We start from the raw sequence: 14,834 nt of genomic DNA, 5'->3' as shown, positions 1-14,834 counted from the left end.
TTTACAATCAAATATGTGATATATATCGTCTCATAATTGCATCAATAGTTGCCTTTTGGCAAGGTAATTAATGCTATCACATGCTAGTGAAGAACATTTTGTACCGTGAACTTCAGATCTATAACTTTTAACTTCCATCATTTATTCGTTATTTTTAAAGGTTGCCATTTATATGACTACCAGCAATGCCTGAGGGATTACATTTCTTTTCGAATAGGCGCTTTATCTGATTTCGTTACAAACGGATTTCACAATTCAAAATAAAATCAAATAAACTGTCCAAAAATTGTTCAACAAATACGATGTTTCTTTCTTCTGTGTGACGGACGTCTTCGTACAATAAAGCCCCCACTCCAAAGGCCATAAACTCCATTTTCAAAACAGAGCCTGTGTATATATTAATAAGTCTGTGTATATAATAATCTGCGGACTGTTTTGCTAAAACAATTGCTTTCACTTGAGGTATCCGTCAGAGTGTTCAATATGTAACTCAGAATCTTCTGAGTCTTCACATGGACAGCATTTGTGAAGATCATTTTAGTTCACATGCCGTGAAATGCAGGAATATCTTTAAAAAGACGGCATCATATCACCCACCACTGTCACTAAGGCCATATTTAAAATTCGTCTGAGTATCATATCAAGGCAGTATTAGAGAAAGGATTCGTTGGCAAATGTGAGGATTTGATGTCGTCATCGTGAGCCCAGGTACAGGTCGAGATCAGGAAGCAGCTTACATCTCCGTGGCGATGGCGGCGTTATGTGACAGGGGACTGACCACAGGTGCCCTTTATCAGAAGATTGAGCGGATTGACCAGCGACAGTAACAGCAGGCACAGCAAGAACAAGTTCACCTGAAATGCAGTTTGTTTTTAGTTGTTATATCAATATAAAACCACACACACACTCGAGTATTTTGAAATAGGAACATCAACAGCAAGCAGTTGCCTATGTTGTTTGTTGTTAAGCGCCGCACACAGCAATATTTCAGCTATGTGGCCAATAATTGGTTGGGTAGTTGTTATTTTAATCCACACGCAACAATATTCAAACACTGTGGTGGCGATCTGTAAATAATCGAGTCTGGACCAGACAATCCAGTGATCAACATCCTGAAAATCGATCTACGCAATTGGGATACGATGACATGTGTCAACCAAGTAAGCAAGCCTGATTACCCAATTCCGTTACGTCGCCTCGTACGATACGGATGGGTTACTGAAGACCAACTCTAACCCGGATCTTCACGGGTCTCCTTTATATAGTATATACTTACGGCAATGGGAGCAAACGGTCCACTTGCTATCCACATGAATAAAGCGTATTGGAGGAACAGCACTATTCCTGCTGTCGTGAACACGATTCCGTAGAACACACCAAAATATTCCCGGGGGTACCTGAAGAAACATATTTTAAATTCCGTACGGATAGATTCTCAGGAAACAGTGTCCAGATTTACTGTGAAGTCAAAGTCGTATGTTTTGTATAAGGTGTATTTTCAGACATTGTCAAGCATACCTCATTTGAATGTAGCATGTTTACCTTATTGTGGAATGTCGCATGTGTACGTAATGTGGATGTCGCATATATACCCAATGTGAATGTCGTAATATATACTTAATGTATACACCCAGTGTGAATGTTATACATGAATCATGCATCTATGTCTAATGTGAATGTCGCACACAATATGAAGGCTGCATGTATACACAATGTGAATGTTGCATGTATGCACGATGTGAATGTTGCATGCATGCACGATGTGAATGTTGCATGCATGCACGATGTGAATGTTGCATGCATGCACGATGTGAATGTTGCATGCATGCACGATGTGAATGTTGCATGCATGCACGATGTGAATGTTGCATGCATGCACGATGTGAATGTTGCATGCATGCACGATGTGAATGTTGCATGTATGCACGATGTGAATGTTGCATGCATATATGTGCATGTTGCATGCATGCACGATGTGAATGTTGCATGTGATGTGAATGTTGCATGTATGCACGATGTGAATGTTGCATATATACACAATGTGAATGTTGCATGTATGCACGATGTGCATGTTGCATATATACACCATGTGAATGTTGCATGTATGCATGATGTGCATGTTGCATGTATGCACGATGTGAATGTTGCATGCATGCACGATGTGAATGTTGCATATGTACACAATGTGAATGTTGCATGTATGCATGATGTGAATGTTTATGTATAAACAATGTGAATGTTTGTGTATGCACGATGTGAATGTGGCATGTATACACAATCTGAATGTTGCATGTATGCACGATGTGAATGTTGCATGTATACACAATGTGAATGTTGCATGTATGCACAATGTGAATGTTGCATGTATACACAATGTGAATGTTGCATGTATACACAATGAGAATGCTGCATGTATGCACAATGTGAATGTTGCATGTATGCACAATGTGAATGTTGCGTGTATGCATGATGTGAATGTTGCATGTATGCATGATGTGAATGTTGCATGTATACACGATGTGCATGTTGCATATATACACGATGTGCATGTTGCATGTATACACGATGTAAATGTTGCATGCATGCACAATGTGAATGTTGCATGTATGCACGATGTGAATGTTGCGTGTATGCACAATGTGAATGTTGCATGTATGCATGATGTGAATGTTGCATGTATACACGATGTGCATGTTGCATATATACACGATGTGCATGTTGCATGTATACACGATGTGAATGTTGCATGTATGCACAATGTGAATGTTGCATGTATGCACAATGTGAATGTTGCGTGTATGCACAATGTGAATGTTGCATGTATGCATGATGTGAATGTTGCGTGTATGCATGATGTGCATGTTGCATGTATGCACGATGTGAATGTTGCGTGTATGCATGATGTGAATGTTGCATGTATGCACAATGTGAATGTTGCGTGTATGCATGATGTGAATGTTGCATGTATGCACAATGTGAATGTTGCATGTATGCACAATGTGAATGTTGCGTGTATGCACAATGTGAATGTTGCGTGTATGCACAATGTGAATGTTGCGTGTATGCATGATGTAAATGTTGCATGTATGCATGATGTGAATGTTGCGTGTATGCACGATGTGAATGTTGCGTGTATGCACAATGTGCATGTTGCATGTATGCACAATGTGAATGTTGCGTGTATGCATGATGTGAATGTTGCATGTATCCACAATGTGAATGTTGCATGTATACCCAATGTGAATGTCGCATGTATACCCAATGTGAATGTTGCATGTATACCCAATGTGAATGTCGCATGTATACCCAATGTGAATGTCTCATGTTTACCCAATGTGAATGTCGCATCTACACCTAATGTGAATATGTCGCATATTTACTTAATGTACATGTTTTCGATATATACCTCATGTGAATGTCGAGACAGTTCTGAGATATTTGCCTCAATGTTTGAACATGAAGGAAATGGTGCAGACATTAAAAAAGACAATCAGCATATCCTGGCACGACTAAGAGACGTAACTCTGTGCAGTGTGGAGAAGAATTTTTTCTGAAGTTTGTAAAAAGTTGAAAGTCAGTATGTAAAACTTTTCATCTCTATTAAATGAAGATTAAATTATAAAAGTAAGTCAAAATAATTAACAAATGAATTAATAGTAGTCATGTGAGAGTGAGTGTGTGAGTGAGTTGAGTTTTAATCCGCACTCAGCATTATTCCAGCTACATGGTGCGGTCTGTAAATAATCGAGTCTGGACCAGAAATTCCAGTGATCAACAGCATGAGCATCGATCTGCACAATTTGGAACCGATGACATGTGTCAACCAATTCAGCGAGCCTGACCTCCCGATCCCGTTAGTTGCCTCTTACGACAAGCATGGGTTACTGAAGACCAATATTCTAAACCGGGTTAGTAGTCATGTGAAGCAGAACTACTTTTTATTGTCTATGACCTCACATAACTTGTGACGTCATGTATTCTTGCGCTGTTCACTGTTGACTGTTCAATGTGTTTTATATTTAGATATAAACCAAGACGCTAGTCTGTTTTCCTATACTTCGCCCTGTTTGTGAGAACTATGCCAGATAAGGCTTACTGTTATCAATAACATTACTAGAAACTTTATTCATAGTCATGTTCTGCTTCACTATGACACATATTTGATAAAATATTCTAACAGAAATTCCACTTACACGTCCACTACGAATGACCACGTCAGCGCGAACACGCACTGCTTGTAGATGACGAACAGAACGAACAACGCATACAGTATCTCCTCCGCTTGGATAAACTGCAGACCCACAGTTACCGCCCCTAGCAGTGTTGTCATGGTGAGAGGGAAAACAGCCGGAAGTAGTTGTCGATGGTATCCTTTGTAATCTGCATCATAGCGAATTCTGTGGGTAACTGAGGCACGCATACACAATGTGAATGTTGCACAGTTCACTTGTGGTGCTTTTTAACTTGCACATTTTGAAATGAAACAGTTCAAGTGATCGATATGTTTATAGTAGCAAATTATGGACTTGGGCACGCAAATACGCAGAAATACATATTTTGAAATGAGAACAGTTCAGGTTATCGATATGTTTATGATAAAACCGCCCATTATGGATAAAGCATAAAATTCGCTGAAATACACATTTTGAACTGAAAACAGTTCAGGTGATCGATATTTTTATAATATTACAGCAAACTATGGGCTAAGGCATACAAATACGCTTCAAATGGGCTTCAAACATTGTACCCATGTGGGGAATAGAACACGGGTTTTCAGCGTGACGAACACTAGCTTTAACTAGTCCACTGCCTCACTGCCCCATTGCCCCATATATTGAAAGAAAGGCAGTGAATTGAAAAGATTGAGGTGAGAGTGACATTTAGTTTTTTCGTCACGTCGCCCGACTAAATGACATTCGACCCAATCCTGAATCTGGAGTATACCTGGATCCAATTTGTTTCCTTCACCAGGCCAGGTTGACAGTTGACACGATGAAGAAGAAATGGGACGAGGAATGTTGTTAAAAACAGATGGCAAGGGGTGCCATAGACTTCCACACGACTCTAAGGCAATACTTTATAATAATTTAAAGTATTACTTTTATACAAATATACATAAAATTAACACACTGTCCCTCTAACAGACTGGCGTCCTTACTGTCAACCTTACCTCTAAAGGACAGCATTACTAATAATATTCATGATCTTAGCATTCAGTACAGTCAGCGAGTACATAACTCAATGACCCAAAAAGTTATCTGTAAATCTGTCCTCTGCAGTACCTGTTGTGTTCTTCTGTGTACGTCTTATGGATGTATAGTAATGTTAATAATGTCTGTCCCTGCCTCTCTATCTCGAATGTCCGGATACTAGTATCTCGAAATATAACACGGGTTGACTGTGTTCGAGATTCTGGGGTTCAACTTTATTTTAAAGCATACGTTGGTCTTACCTTTGAAAGCCATTCGTTGACAGTCGTAGAGGAATCCGCCGACCACGGCGAAGATGGCTGCGCACATGAGAGAGAAGGAAAAGACATCCGTGAAGTGATTGACTGAAACAGATAATAGGTACGACTGGAGAAAACCACATGAGTATTACACAAAAACAACAATATGTGGCACCAGGGCACTTGTCAAAATTGATTCCTTGGAGATCTTGATAAAATATGAAACACCGATATATAGTACAACGTCATAACACCACAGTAAGTAGAATTTTCTAGAGTAGGTGTGTTTAGTTTTAGGCTGCTGAGAGCCATACCGGTTCAACTTCATAACACCACGGTAAGTTCAATGTTTTAGATTGAGTGAGTTACGTTTTACGCTGATTTACTAATATTCCAGCAATGTTAGGACTGGGACCCCAGAAATGAGCTTCACACATTGTACCCATGTACGAGAATCGAACCCGGGTTGGGGTGACGGGCAAACGCTGTAACCACTAGGCTACACTACCGCCTCCAATGCTTTAGACCATTTACCAGTCTCTGTGCCGTCATTGTACAGCATATCTCTTATTGATCCTAGAATGTTGAGTGAGTCCAGTTCAACGCCTTTATAGGTCCGTAAATGTTATTTGACGCCGCAGTCAGCAGTATGTCAGCAAGGTAATGTTCAGTAATCGAGTCGGGGCTAGATAAACCACTGGTTTACGTGATGGGCAAGGTTCCCCGATGTCCTGGTACGATGGCGGGTAATAAACCCTACCCTGACCCATGATCAGGTCTTGTAGAGTTCCTTGACTGATGGTTATACACATGATGCCAAACTATCGGTACCATGTTGACCTGCAGGACCAAATCCTTTGGACGCAGGATCACGATACAATTTACACTGGATGACGGTACTGCTGAGGACCAAGCTTTTCTCTAAGATCATGCATGATCCTTAGGATCGCAGTTTGTTTAAGGATCATGGCATTGCTAAGGACCAAGGTCTTCTGTAAGATCATGCATGTTTTTGGTCCATAGGATCGCAGTGTGTTCAAGGATAATGGCATTCCTAGGGACCAAGGTCTTCACAAAGATCATGCATGCTTTTGGTCCCTTGGATCACGGTGTGTTTAAGGCTCATGACATTGGTAAGGACCAAGGTTTTCTCTTAATAATCATGCATACTTTTGGTCATTATGATCACGGTGTGTTCAAGGATCATGGCATTCCTAGGGACCACAGTATTCTCTAAGATCATGCATGCATCTTTTCGGTCATGTGTGTTCAAGGAGCATGACATTCCTAAGGATCATTGTTTTCTCCGAGATCATAGACGTTTTCGGTAATTAGGTTCACGGTATGCCCTCTAACCATGGCGTTCCAAAGGAAGATGCTATTATTTAAGATCATGACATGCTTTTGGTCCATTATCACTCCACATTCGGATTTTCAATCAGTTGGACCTACAGTACCAAATCCTTAATATCCAGATGACCGAATAGAATGAGGATCAAGTGGTGACAATGTGTCGCCTGAACCCGTGCCATGGCAACCAGACAATGCTAGCAGACATCGGTTAGGGTTGTAAGGAGTGAATGAGTGGGTTTAGTTTTATGCCGCAGCATGAGCATCGATCTGCGCAATTGGGAACCGATGACATGTGTCAACCAAGCCAGCGAGCCTGACCACCTGATCCCGTTAGTCGCCTCATACGACAAGCATGGCTTACTGAAGGTTCATTCTAACCCGGACCTGCACGGGTGAGGATTGTAATAATTGATATATGAATTATCCTCCAACCGAGACTCGAAGACATGAATATACGTGTTTCTGTAACACATGCTACGTAATTCTTTCGTCATTCACTTGTAAAAATGAATTTGAGAAGCAAACCATTGCATATTGGTTAGGTTATGATGCATTCAGTTATGATAAAGACAGAAGACGTAGAAAACACATTTGTGGTTCAGTGAAAAGGTAATGGGAACTATTTGTACAAGCATGTACACGTATACACGTATACACGTAACATGATGTAAACCCATAACCATCGGTGTACGAAGTAGGACAGTCCCCAGGTGAACTCTGTATGGATTAGGGTGTGATATTTAAAATATGAATGTAATTGATGAGTTGTATGTATGTCACACGTGGCGGTCATGTAGATGTGTTCCATGTACAAATATTCCACAAAAATAAAAAATGTACAGTATTTGTCACTATCCCAGATACCCGTGAAGATCCGGGTTTGAATTGATCTTCAGTAACCCATGCTTGTCGTCAGAGGCTATTAACAGGCACGTGGTCAGGCTGGCTGACTTGGTTGACACGTGTCATCGTATCCTAATTGCGTAGATTGATGCTCATGCTGCTGATCACTGGATTTTCTGGTCCAGACTCGATTATTTACAGCCTGCAGTCATATAGCTGGCATATGGCTGACAATGCTGTGTGCGGCGGTATACAACAACCAACCAACCCAACCATTGTTCCAGATCATCAAACAGCATGAGTTCTCATAAACCTGCTTGGTATTGCATGTTTTACACTGAATTATTTAATGGTTTGGGACATATTCTTAGACAGAACGTTTCTACCTTGTGAACCGTGGATGACGATCTCGCAATGAAAAGAGCCTTGACACGAAACTGTGTGACATTTACTTTATGACATAGGCTCATTAAGAATAACAATGAATCGTATGCACGTAAACATCCGTTTACATGTCGAGAGATTGTTCGCTTGAAGAGTTTTCAATGCTCATTGCTCGTGGCGTAATGGGCTGACGTAGTTGTGTTCAGACAAGCGCAAGATGTCTCCGCGGACCGTACCGACCTGTGGACCTGATGCCCGCATCCCTAGTGCACTTAACAAGCATTTAGAAATCATCATTTTACCGTGGCGAAGTATCATCACCTTTATATAACTTTCACTTATGATACAATGATAATTGGGTGCGTATATTACACGTATACATGTATGCCGCGTGTTACGCGTTGTGTGTTTTGAACAGTTAACAATCATATAGTCATGAAGATCACGCCATGTTTCACATTGTATGGCTTAGATGATGGTAAAGCATATATGTTAATGCCTAGGTCACATACACCTAATGTTTCAAAGGTCGCCGACCGATGGGTTTCACCGATGTTACGGCGAGCGACAGATTTTCGTCCACATCTGTGTCACATAGGCGCAGCAGTCACAAAACCAAGGATGATCGGATACGGTTCAAGTCACTTGGAAAATGGACAGCTAAAATCGTCAAGTGACTGACGGTCATCTGGCGGGAATCGGCCGGACATATCCTGACACTCGGACGGTATCTTTCCGATGTAAACCAAATCGTTCGGTTCCCGAACAGGCGCTGGTCGATGCCTGGATTAATATCGCCCGGTTTTCCTCTCGCTAGGAAAGGAGCCTACTCAGTGCCCGGTCAATCAAAGTTGGTGTTCAACACAATCCACATTTCAGAGTCGATGCTCCCTCTGTAGCTCTGCCATCAGAGTCTCGAACTGTCCGTATAATTCAGGACGACGCAGCAGCCAAGGGCAGATCCACCACCTCTTGCCACCCTCTCTTCTTCCTGCAACAACTCTGCTAGAATGGCAGTCTGACGATGTCGGGCTCTAGCATATTCCTTACGGAGCCCAGCCAATCTCAGCAAGTTTAGTGGGTCAGGCATCCTGATGACCTATGCTGCTCAACCCATTCAGACCATTCTTTATACCCCGGACCAGGCACGTAAACATTCATGAAATCTGAATGATACCCGTGCGGCGCCTGCTCGATGCTTGTCCAGACTATTGTTGGTCACCTTCCGACTTAGTTCAATCGTACGGTCTACGAACAGGAACAATCCCAGTATTGATCGATTCTCGTCAGATAACCTTTCTGTTATCCTCCAGTGACCATACCACACCAGCGGACAGAAACAATCATCCTATTCCCTGGCGGCCTGGCAGTTATTTTCTTCCGAGTTGTCCACAAAGTGTCAACGGCGTCTTTCCGATGTCAAAAACATAGCCGATGTCCACGGATGATCGTCCAGCTCTCGGTGTATCTCTCAAATTTGCCGATTTTCAGCCCGGCTGGGCATCGTAAAATAATCTTTCATATGTGACCTATGCATTACGTAGATTTACGATGTCGTAACGCCACGATCGCTTCGTTCAGTCATCACATAAAGATCTTACGTGATTTTAACTATCATACTTTACGTGAGCCTTACGATCTTCTTCGTGTCTTGGGGCGGTGGGGTAGCGTAGTGGTTAAAGCGTTTCCTCGAAGACCCAGGTTCGATTCCCCACATGGGTACATTGTGTGAAGGCCATTTCTGGTGTCCCCCGCCGTGATATTGCTGGAATATTGCTGAAAGCGGCGTAAAACTAAACTCACTCACTCACACTTTTTATATTTGAGAATGCTATATACATTACACCACGTTTATAAGTCACACGCTTGTAACGAACTACGGATGCAACGAATTGTTGCTTAGTCCCGATCATTTTCAGTATAGTTTAGTCGGAATGCTTAGAACGAACTGCGGTTGTAACAAAGTAATACTAATAGGCACCAAGAGAGGTATGAATGACGAGGACGATTGATAATGTTGACGCCACTGTACGGAATTGTGTCATCGTTGGAATAAAGTGTGAAATTGACTGACTGACTGAGTTTGGTTTTACGCCGCTTTTAGCAATATTCCAGCAACATCACGGCGGGGGGACACCAGAAATGGGCTTTACACATTGTACCCATGTGGGGATTCGAACCCGGGTCTTCGGCGTGACGAGCCAACTCTTTAACCTGTAGGCTACCCCACCGCCCCTGTGAAATTGAAGCCTGTTATGACACTCCGTACGGCGGTGGGGTAGCCCAGCGGTTGAAGCGTTAGCTCGTCACCCCGAAGACGCGGGTTATATTCATCACATGGGTAAAATGTGTGAAGCCCATTTCTGGTGTCCTTCGACGTGAGACTGCCTCCGTGGTGTATTGGTTAGAGCGTCCGCCCGGAGAGTGGAAGGTCGCGGGTTCGATTTCCGGCCGCGTCATACCAAAGACGTTAAAATATGGTACTTATTGGTCCCTGCCTGGCGCTCGGTATTAATGGGTACAACACGGACTGGTAGGCTCGGAGTCAGTATAATGTGTCTGAGTGAGGTATTCATGCTTCACTGCGGCATGGTATCTCAGTGAGCCAAGTCATGAACGCTGTTGTCCTTGCAGATACTTTTGCGTTTCTATGGACATAAATATTATTTTGGAGACATTCTTGGAAGCAACATACTTACGGCGCGTTGTCATGGTTTTCATGACATGACATTGCAAAAGCGATTTTTCGGTTAAATAAAAGTGCTATAGCTTTAAACTTACTATACTGATCCGCCTAGCGCTGGTCATGAACTTGTGCTCGGTGACATGAGTATTTTATTTTTATTTTATTTTATTTCAGATTATTTTGCATGGTTTAGTATTGAGAGACAGAGTAAAGATACGGTTGGTTATTGCATATAAGAGGCTATTAAAGGATTGTCATGAGAAAATGACATTCCGAAAGATCACAGCAATAGGAAACCAAAACATTGCATTTTTCAAACAATTTTCAAATTTAAACATTAAATGCGGAACGGCCATTTCTTACACTCACCCTGCGCCCCATGTTATATGTGACCAATTTCTAATGTCATTTTCAGTCATTTATCCGCTGAGTTATCGATCTTGAATGGGTTCTACCACTCAGTTAAAAAATCTATTTTTATGTGACAGTTGTAATTAGCATAACATATGTTGCATTACAGGATCATGTTCTGATCGATATTTATGCACTCCAAGCTTCCATCACTGTAATATTTGATCAGATAAAAACTAGTGCCTATATGTGGAAGGTTTCTTTGTTATTTTAATAATAATGCATTTTCCTCCTCTCCTTCAGACCCATGAGCTGAAACTTTTTGTCTTACTAAACGCCGAGGCTGTAAATATCGAAAATCCAATATGGCAGCCAGAGTCAACCATCTTCAGTTTTTTAAATAATGGGTTTCCAAAAATCAATTGGTCTGCTGGGCAAAAAGTATATGATTGGGATGTTTATTACGCAAATATTGTATAAAATGTTAAAACTTCACGATTGGTCAAGAAATATTCTCGTGTTTGTGTGTGCAATTGATATGTATAAAAAAATTATTACCAATGAACAAATTTTCTTACCTTTTTCCGTGTGCCTGTGAAGTACCCGTTCTAACATGGCGTTGGAAATTCCAATAAATGTGAGTAGATAGAAGTCGTTCACAACGAACCAGAACAGATGGAACAAGAACGTCCTATTGAACACACAACTCCTGAGAGTGGGCATGACCTCCTCCCCAACAGGAGATGGTAACATGGGTGAATCCACGTCATGTTTAGGTGAGCAAGGTGGACTTCCGTTTGCTATGTTGAGTTCTAGTTGTTCCTTTCCTGAAATAAAGAAGATATACAATTGCGTGAGTATGGTTTCACGACGCTTTTCGCAATATTCAGCAATAGCTGGGGACACCAGAAACGGGCTTCACACATTTTACCCATTTGATGAATCGAACCTGGACCTTCGGCGTGACGAGCGAACGCTTTAACCACTACGCTACCCCGCCGCTCCAAGACATAAAAGACCCACAGGATGAAGAACGCAAACCATAGGAAGATGTTGAGTATCATCAGCAAAATGGACGAGGACACTCCTTCCAGTGTAGAGCGATACCGCATGTATCATTAATTACTTAAAAGGATCTGTGATTTAATGGGCCTCCACACGCCTTTCATTTGTTACTAAGCGACGGTCAACAAAGGTACAGGGTCAGAGCGGTCAGTTAAGGACATATTGGTTGGACCACAGCTCACACCATCTCAGTAAAGTACGTTTATAACGAACAATGATGAATATAACTAACTGTTTCTGGACCTGAGCTCCTGTTGAATATTTTAGTTAATATGCGCATAAATGAAATGCGAATTAGAGCGAGTGAGTTTAGTTTTATGCAGCTTTTAACCTTTTAGCAATATTCCAGCAACAGTATGGCGGGGGACACCAGAAATGGGATTCACTTGTGGCGAATCGAACCCGGATCTTCGACGTGACAAGCGAACGCTTTCACCACTAGGCTACCCCATCGCCCCTATAACGAACTTGAGTTTAAACGAGGTAGAATAAGCAGTCAGTTTACTTTCGTCATATTCGTAATTTACTCCTTGTTTACGTAGTTTACACTTTCTATATTTTAGACAATGTTTCCAAAATGATAGTAAACAAGCATTAAACATAATGTACTGATGTATCCCAAACTATACATTAGGAAACACTATCTGGACTTAAAATCGACGACATCTACACCAGCAGCATATTCCTGGCGTACTGGAATTCGAAATGGGTTCAAATCCAGAGATAAAATACACTGCACTGCCGAGGATGGGGTAAATCGCTTCGCGTAACTTTTAGTGTCCTTCATGGCTATAGGAATCCAGTTTCCCGACATATCCTTTATTCACAGGAAGTTGATTCAGCTTATTCGACGTTTTTATTCGACACAAAAGTGTGTTTGGGGTAGAGAATTCATGGCATATACGCTTCGTTGGGATATAAAAGTGAACTTATATTTCGAGTGATTTGTATAAACACGGACTCAAGGCCTACAACCCTAAATTCAACCCTAATATAAACATGTTCAATTGTGGCATTCAAAATCACAAACATGCTTAGGTGAGTGAGTGTATTCAGGGTTTACGCCGCTTTTAGCAATATTCCAGCAATTTCACGGCGGGGGACACCAGAATGGGCTATACACATTGTACCCATGTTCTACAGTGTGACGAGCGAACGCTTTAACCACCAGGCTACCCCACCGCCCCACATGATTAGGATCGAAGCGTGATCATATTTCAACTTTTTCATAAAAGAGTAGATGAAACATCTAATACCGAATTTCTTAGTATCGTGTAGATGATCAGCGGAGAGTGTTTCCGTATGGTGAAAATGTGAAAAATCATGAAAAACTATTCATATGGAGAATAACAGATATTTGATATTCTTAATAAATGCTATTTACTCAGCCCAAAAGCCTTGGATACAATGACATGTGTCAACTAAGTCAGCGAGCCTGACCACACGATCCCGTCAGTAGTCTTGTATTTCTATGAATGCGTTTAAGCTCGGGGATAATTACCGTATTTTCGACGTATAATCAGGTTCGGAACGCACCTGTTACCTAGGTATGATTCTATCACACGTATATTCCTTCTGATAGCGCAGCGGGGTAGTCTTGTTGATAAAGCGTTCGCCCGTTACGCCGGGTTCGATTCTCCACATGGGTAAATGTGTGAAACCCATTTCTGGAGTCCCCCCGCGGTGATATAACTGGAATATTGCTAAAACCCGCGTAAAACTAAACTGACTAACGTAGTGACTCGAATCGTGCAAAGCTATGAATATTTTTTCCACAACACTGCTTCCACGTACCATCCATGATCGCTGGAGATTTCTCGCAAGTCACGAGCGGGGGGAACTGTTGGTTATCCTTGACACTGACGTCATTCTCCTCCACCGGAACTGTGAGTTCGCGCACCGGATATTGCGAGCGACGGAAGAAGAGGATGGAGTTTGCTGTCACGAAGACGGCGTTGAGGGATGACAGCAAGATGTACGAGTGTTGTCTTGGTATGCCGTTCTCAAACGCAACCTGACAAAAAAAAAACATGGATTAAAATAAAACGATGACGATAGTAGAGGAAAATGTAGGAAATCATGACAACAATACCAGTTACTTCCCAATTTCAATAGAAATCGATGAAGCGTGAGCGAGGTGTACAACGGAGTGAGGTACTTGAATGTGCAGTGGACCGAAGAAGACTCCCTAAAGATGTGGTAACAAAGGGGACAAAGGAAGGTATTGAATTGAGCGGTGTGAATGGAGCGACGATGGTGTTCGTTGGGATGGATAGGAAAAGTCCGTCTGCTTTAAGACTGTGGTCTGCTAGCGAACCACTTCCAGTTTACACGTCCGAGGAAGGTTTAAATGATGGCATTACTTTTTAGCTGTATTGCTATGGATGGGAGGTTCGTAGATCTGTGAAGTGTGTATCGATGTCTGTCTAGGGACTACACATATATTATCATCGAGGTATATAAGGATTATATTCTAAGTATGCAAACAAAAAAAACCGACAAAACAAGCAATTCCATTCATATCATTTATTGATTCAAGTCAATCGGTTTTATACAAAGCTGTGATATACGAATGGACAATAGGATTCACTCTGGAACAGGCTGCTGCTTCAAGGCGCGATTGTTTAAACGGCAAGTCCATGTTTTGAAACACATTTCGCACTGTTGAATATTCAGTTCACCTTTCCTATGCTGTTTTAAGGT

General features: G+C 41.7%; 1 protein-coding gene across 4 annotated transcripts in view; it reads right to left on the bottom strand.

Annotated features, from left to right (window-relative positions):
- Positions 1 to 441: 441 nt before the first annotated feature.
- Positions 442 to 14,834, bottom strand: part of LOC124281932 (solute carrier family 43 member 3-like) — a 47,203-nt gene continuing 32,810 nt past the window's right edge. For 3 of the 4 annotated variants that reach the window (XM_046717956.1, XM_046717949.1, XM_046717942.1), the window contains exons 6-12: positions 13,926 to 14,145; positions 13,388 to 13,444; positions 11,645 to 11,893; positions 5,453 to 5,554; positions 4,194 to 4,380; positions 1,277 to 1,397; positions 442 to 854 (exon numbers count right to left, since the gene is read on the bottom strand). In XM_046717956.1, the coding sequence (XP_046573912.1) occupies positions 759 to 854; positions 1,277 to 1,397; positions 4,194 to 4,380; positions 5,453 to 5,554; positions 11,645 to 11,893; positions 13,388 to 13,444; positions 13,926 to 14,145 (1,032 nt within the window). In that variant the 3' untranslated portion in view covers positions 442 to 758. The remainder of the gene's footprint in view (positions 855 to 1,276; positions 1,398 to 4,193; positions 4,381 to 5,452; positions 5,555 to 11,644; positions 11,894 to 13,387; positions 13,445 to 13,925; positions 14,146 to 14,834) is intronic. The other variant, XM_046717962.1, reaches the window with a different exon arrangement.

This window comes from Haliotis rubra, unplaced genomic scaffold (genome assembly GCF_003918875.1).
Source record: "Haliotis rubra isolate DU_JTF1 unplaced genomic scaffold, ASM391887v1 Scf1083, whole genome shotgun sequence".
NCBI lineage: Eukaryota > Metazoa > Mollusca > Gastropoda > Lepetellida > Haliotidae > Haliotis > Haliotis rubra.
This window is presented reverse-complemented; position numbering and strand designations above follow the sequence as displayed.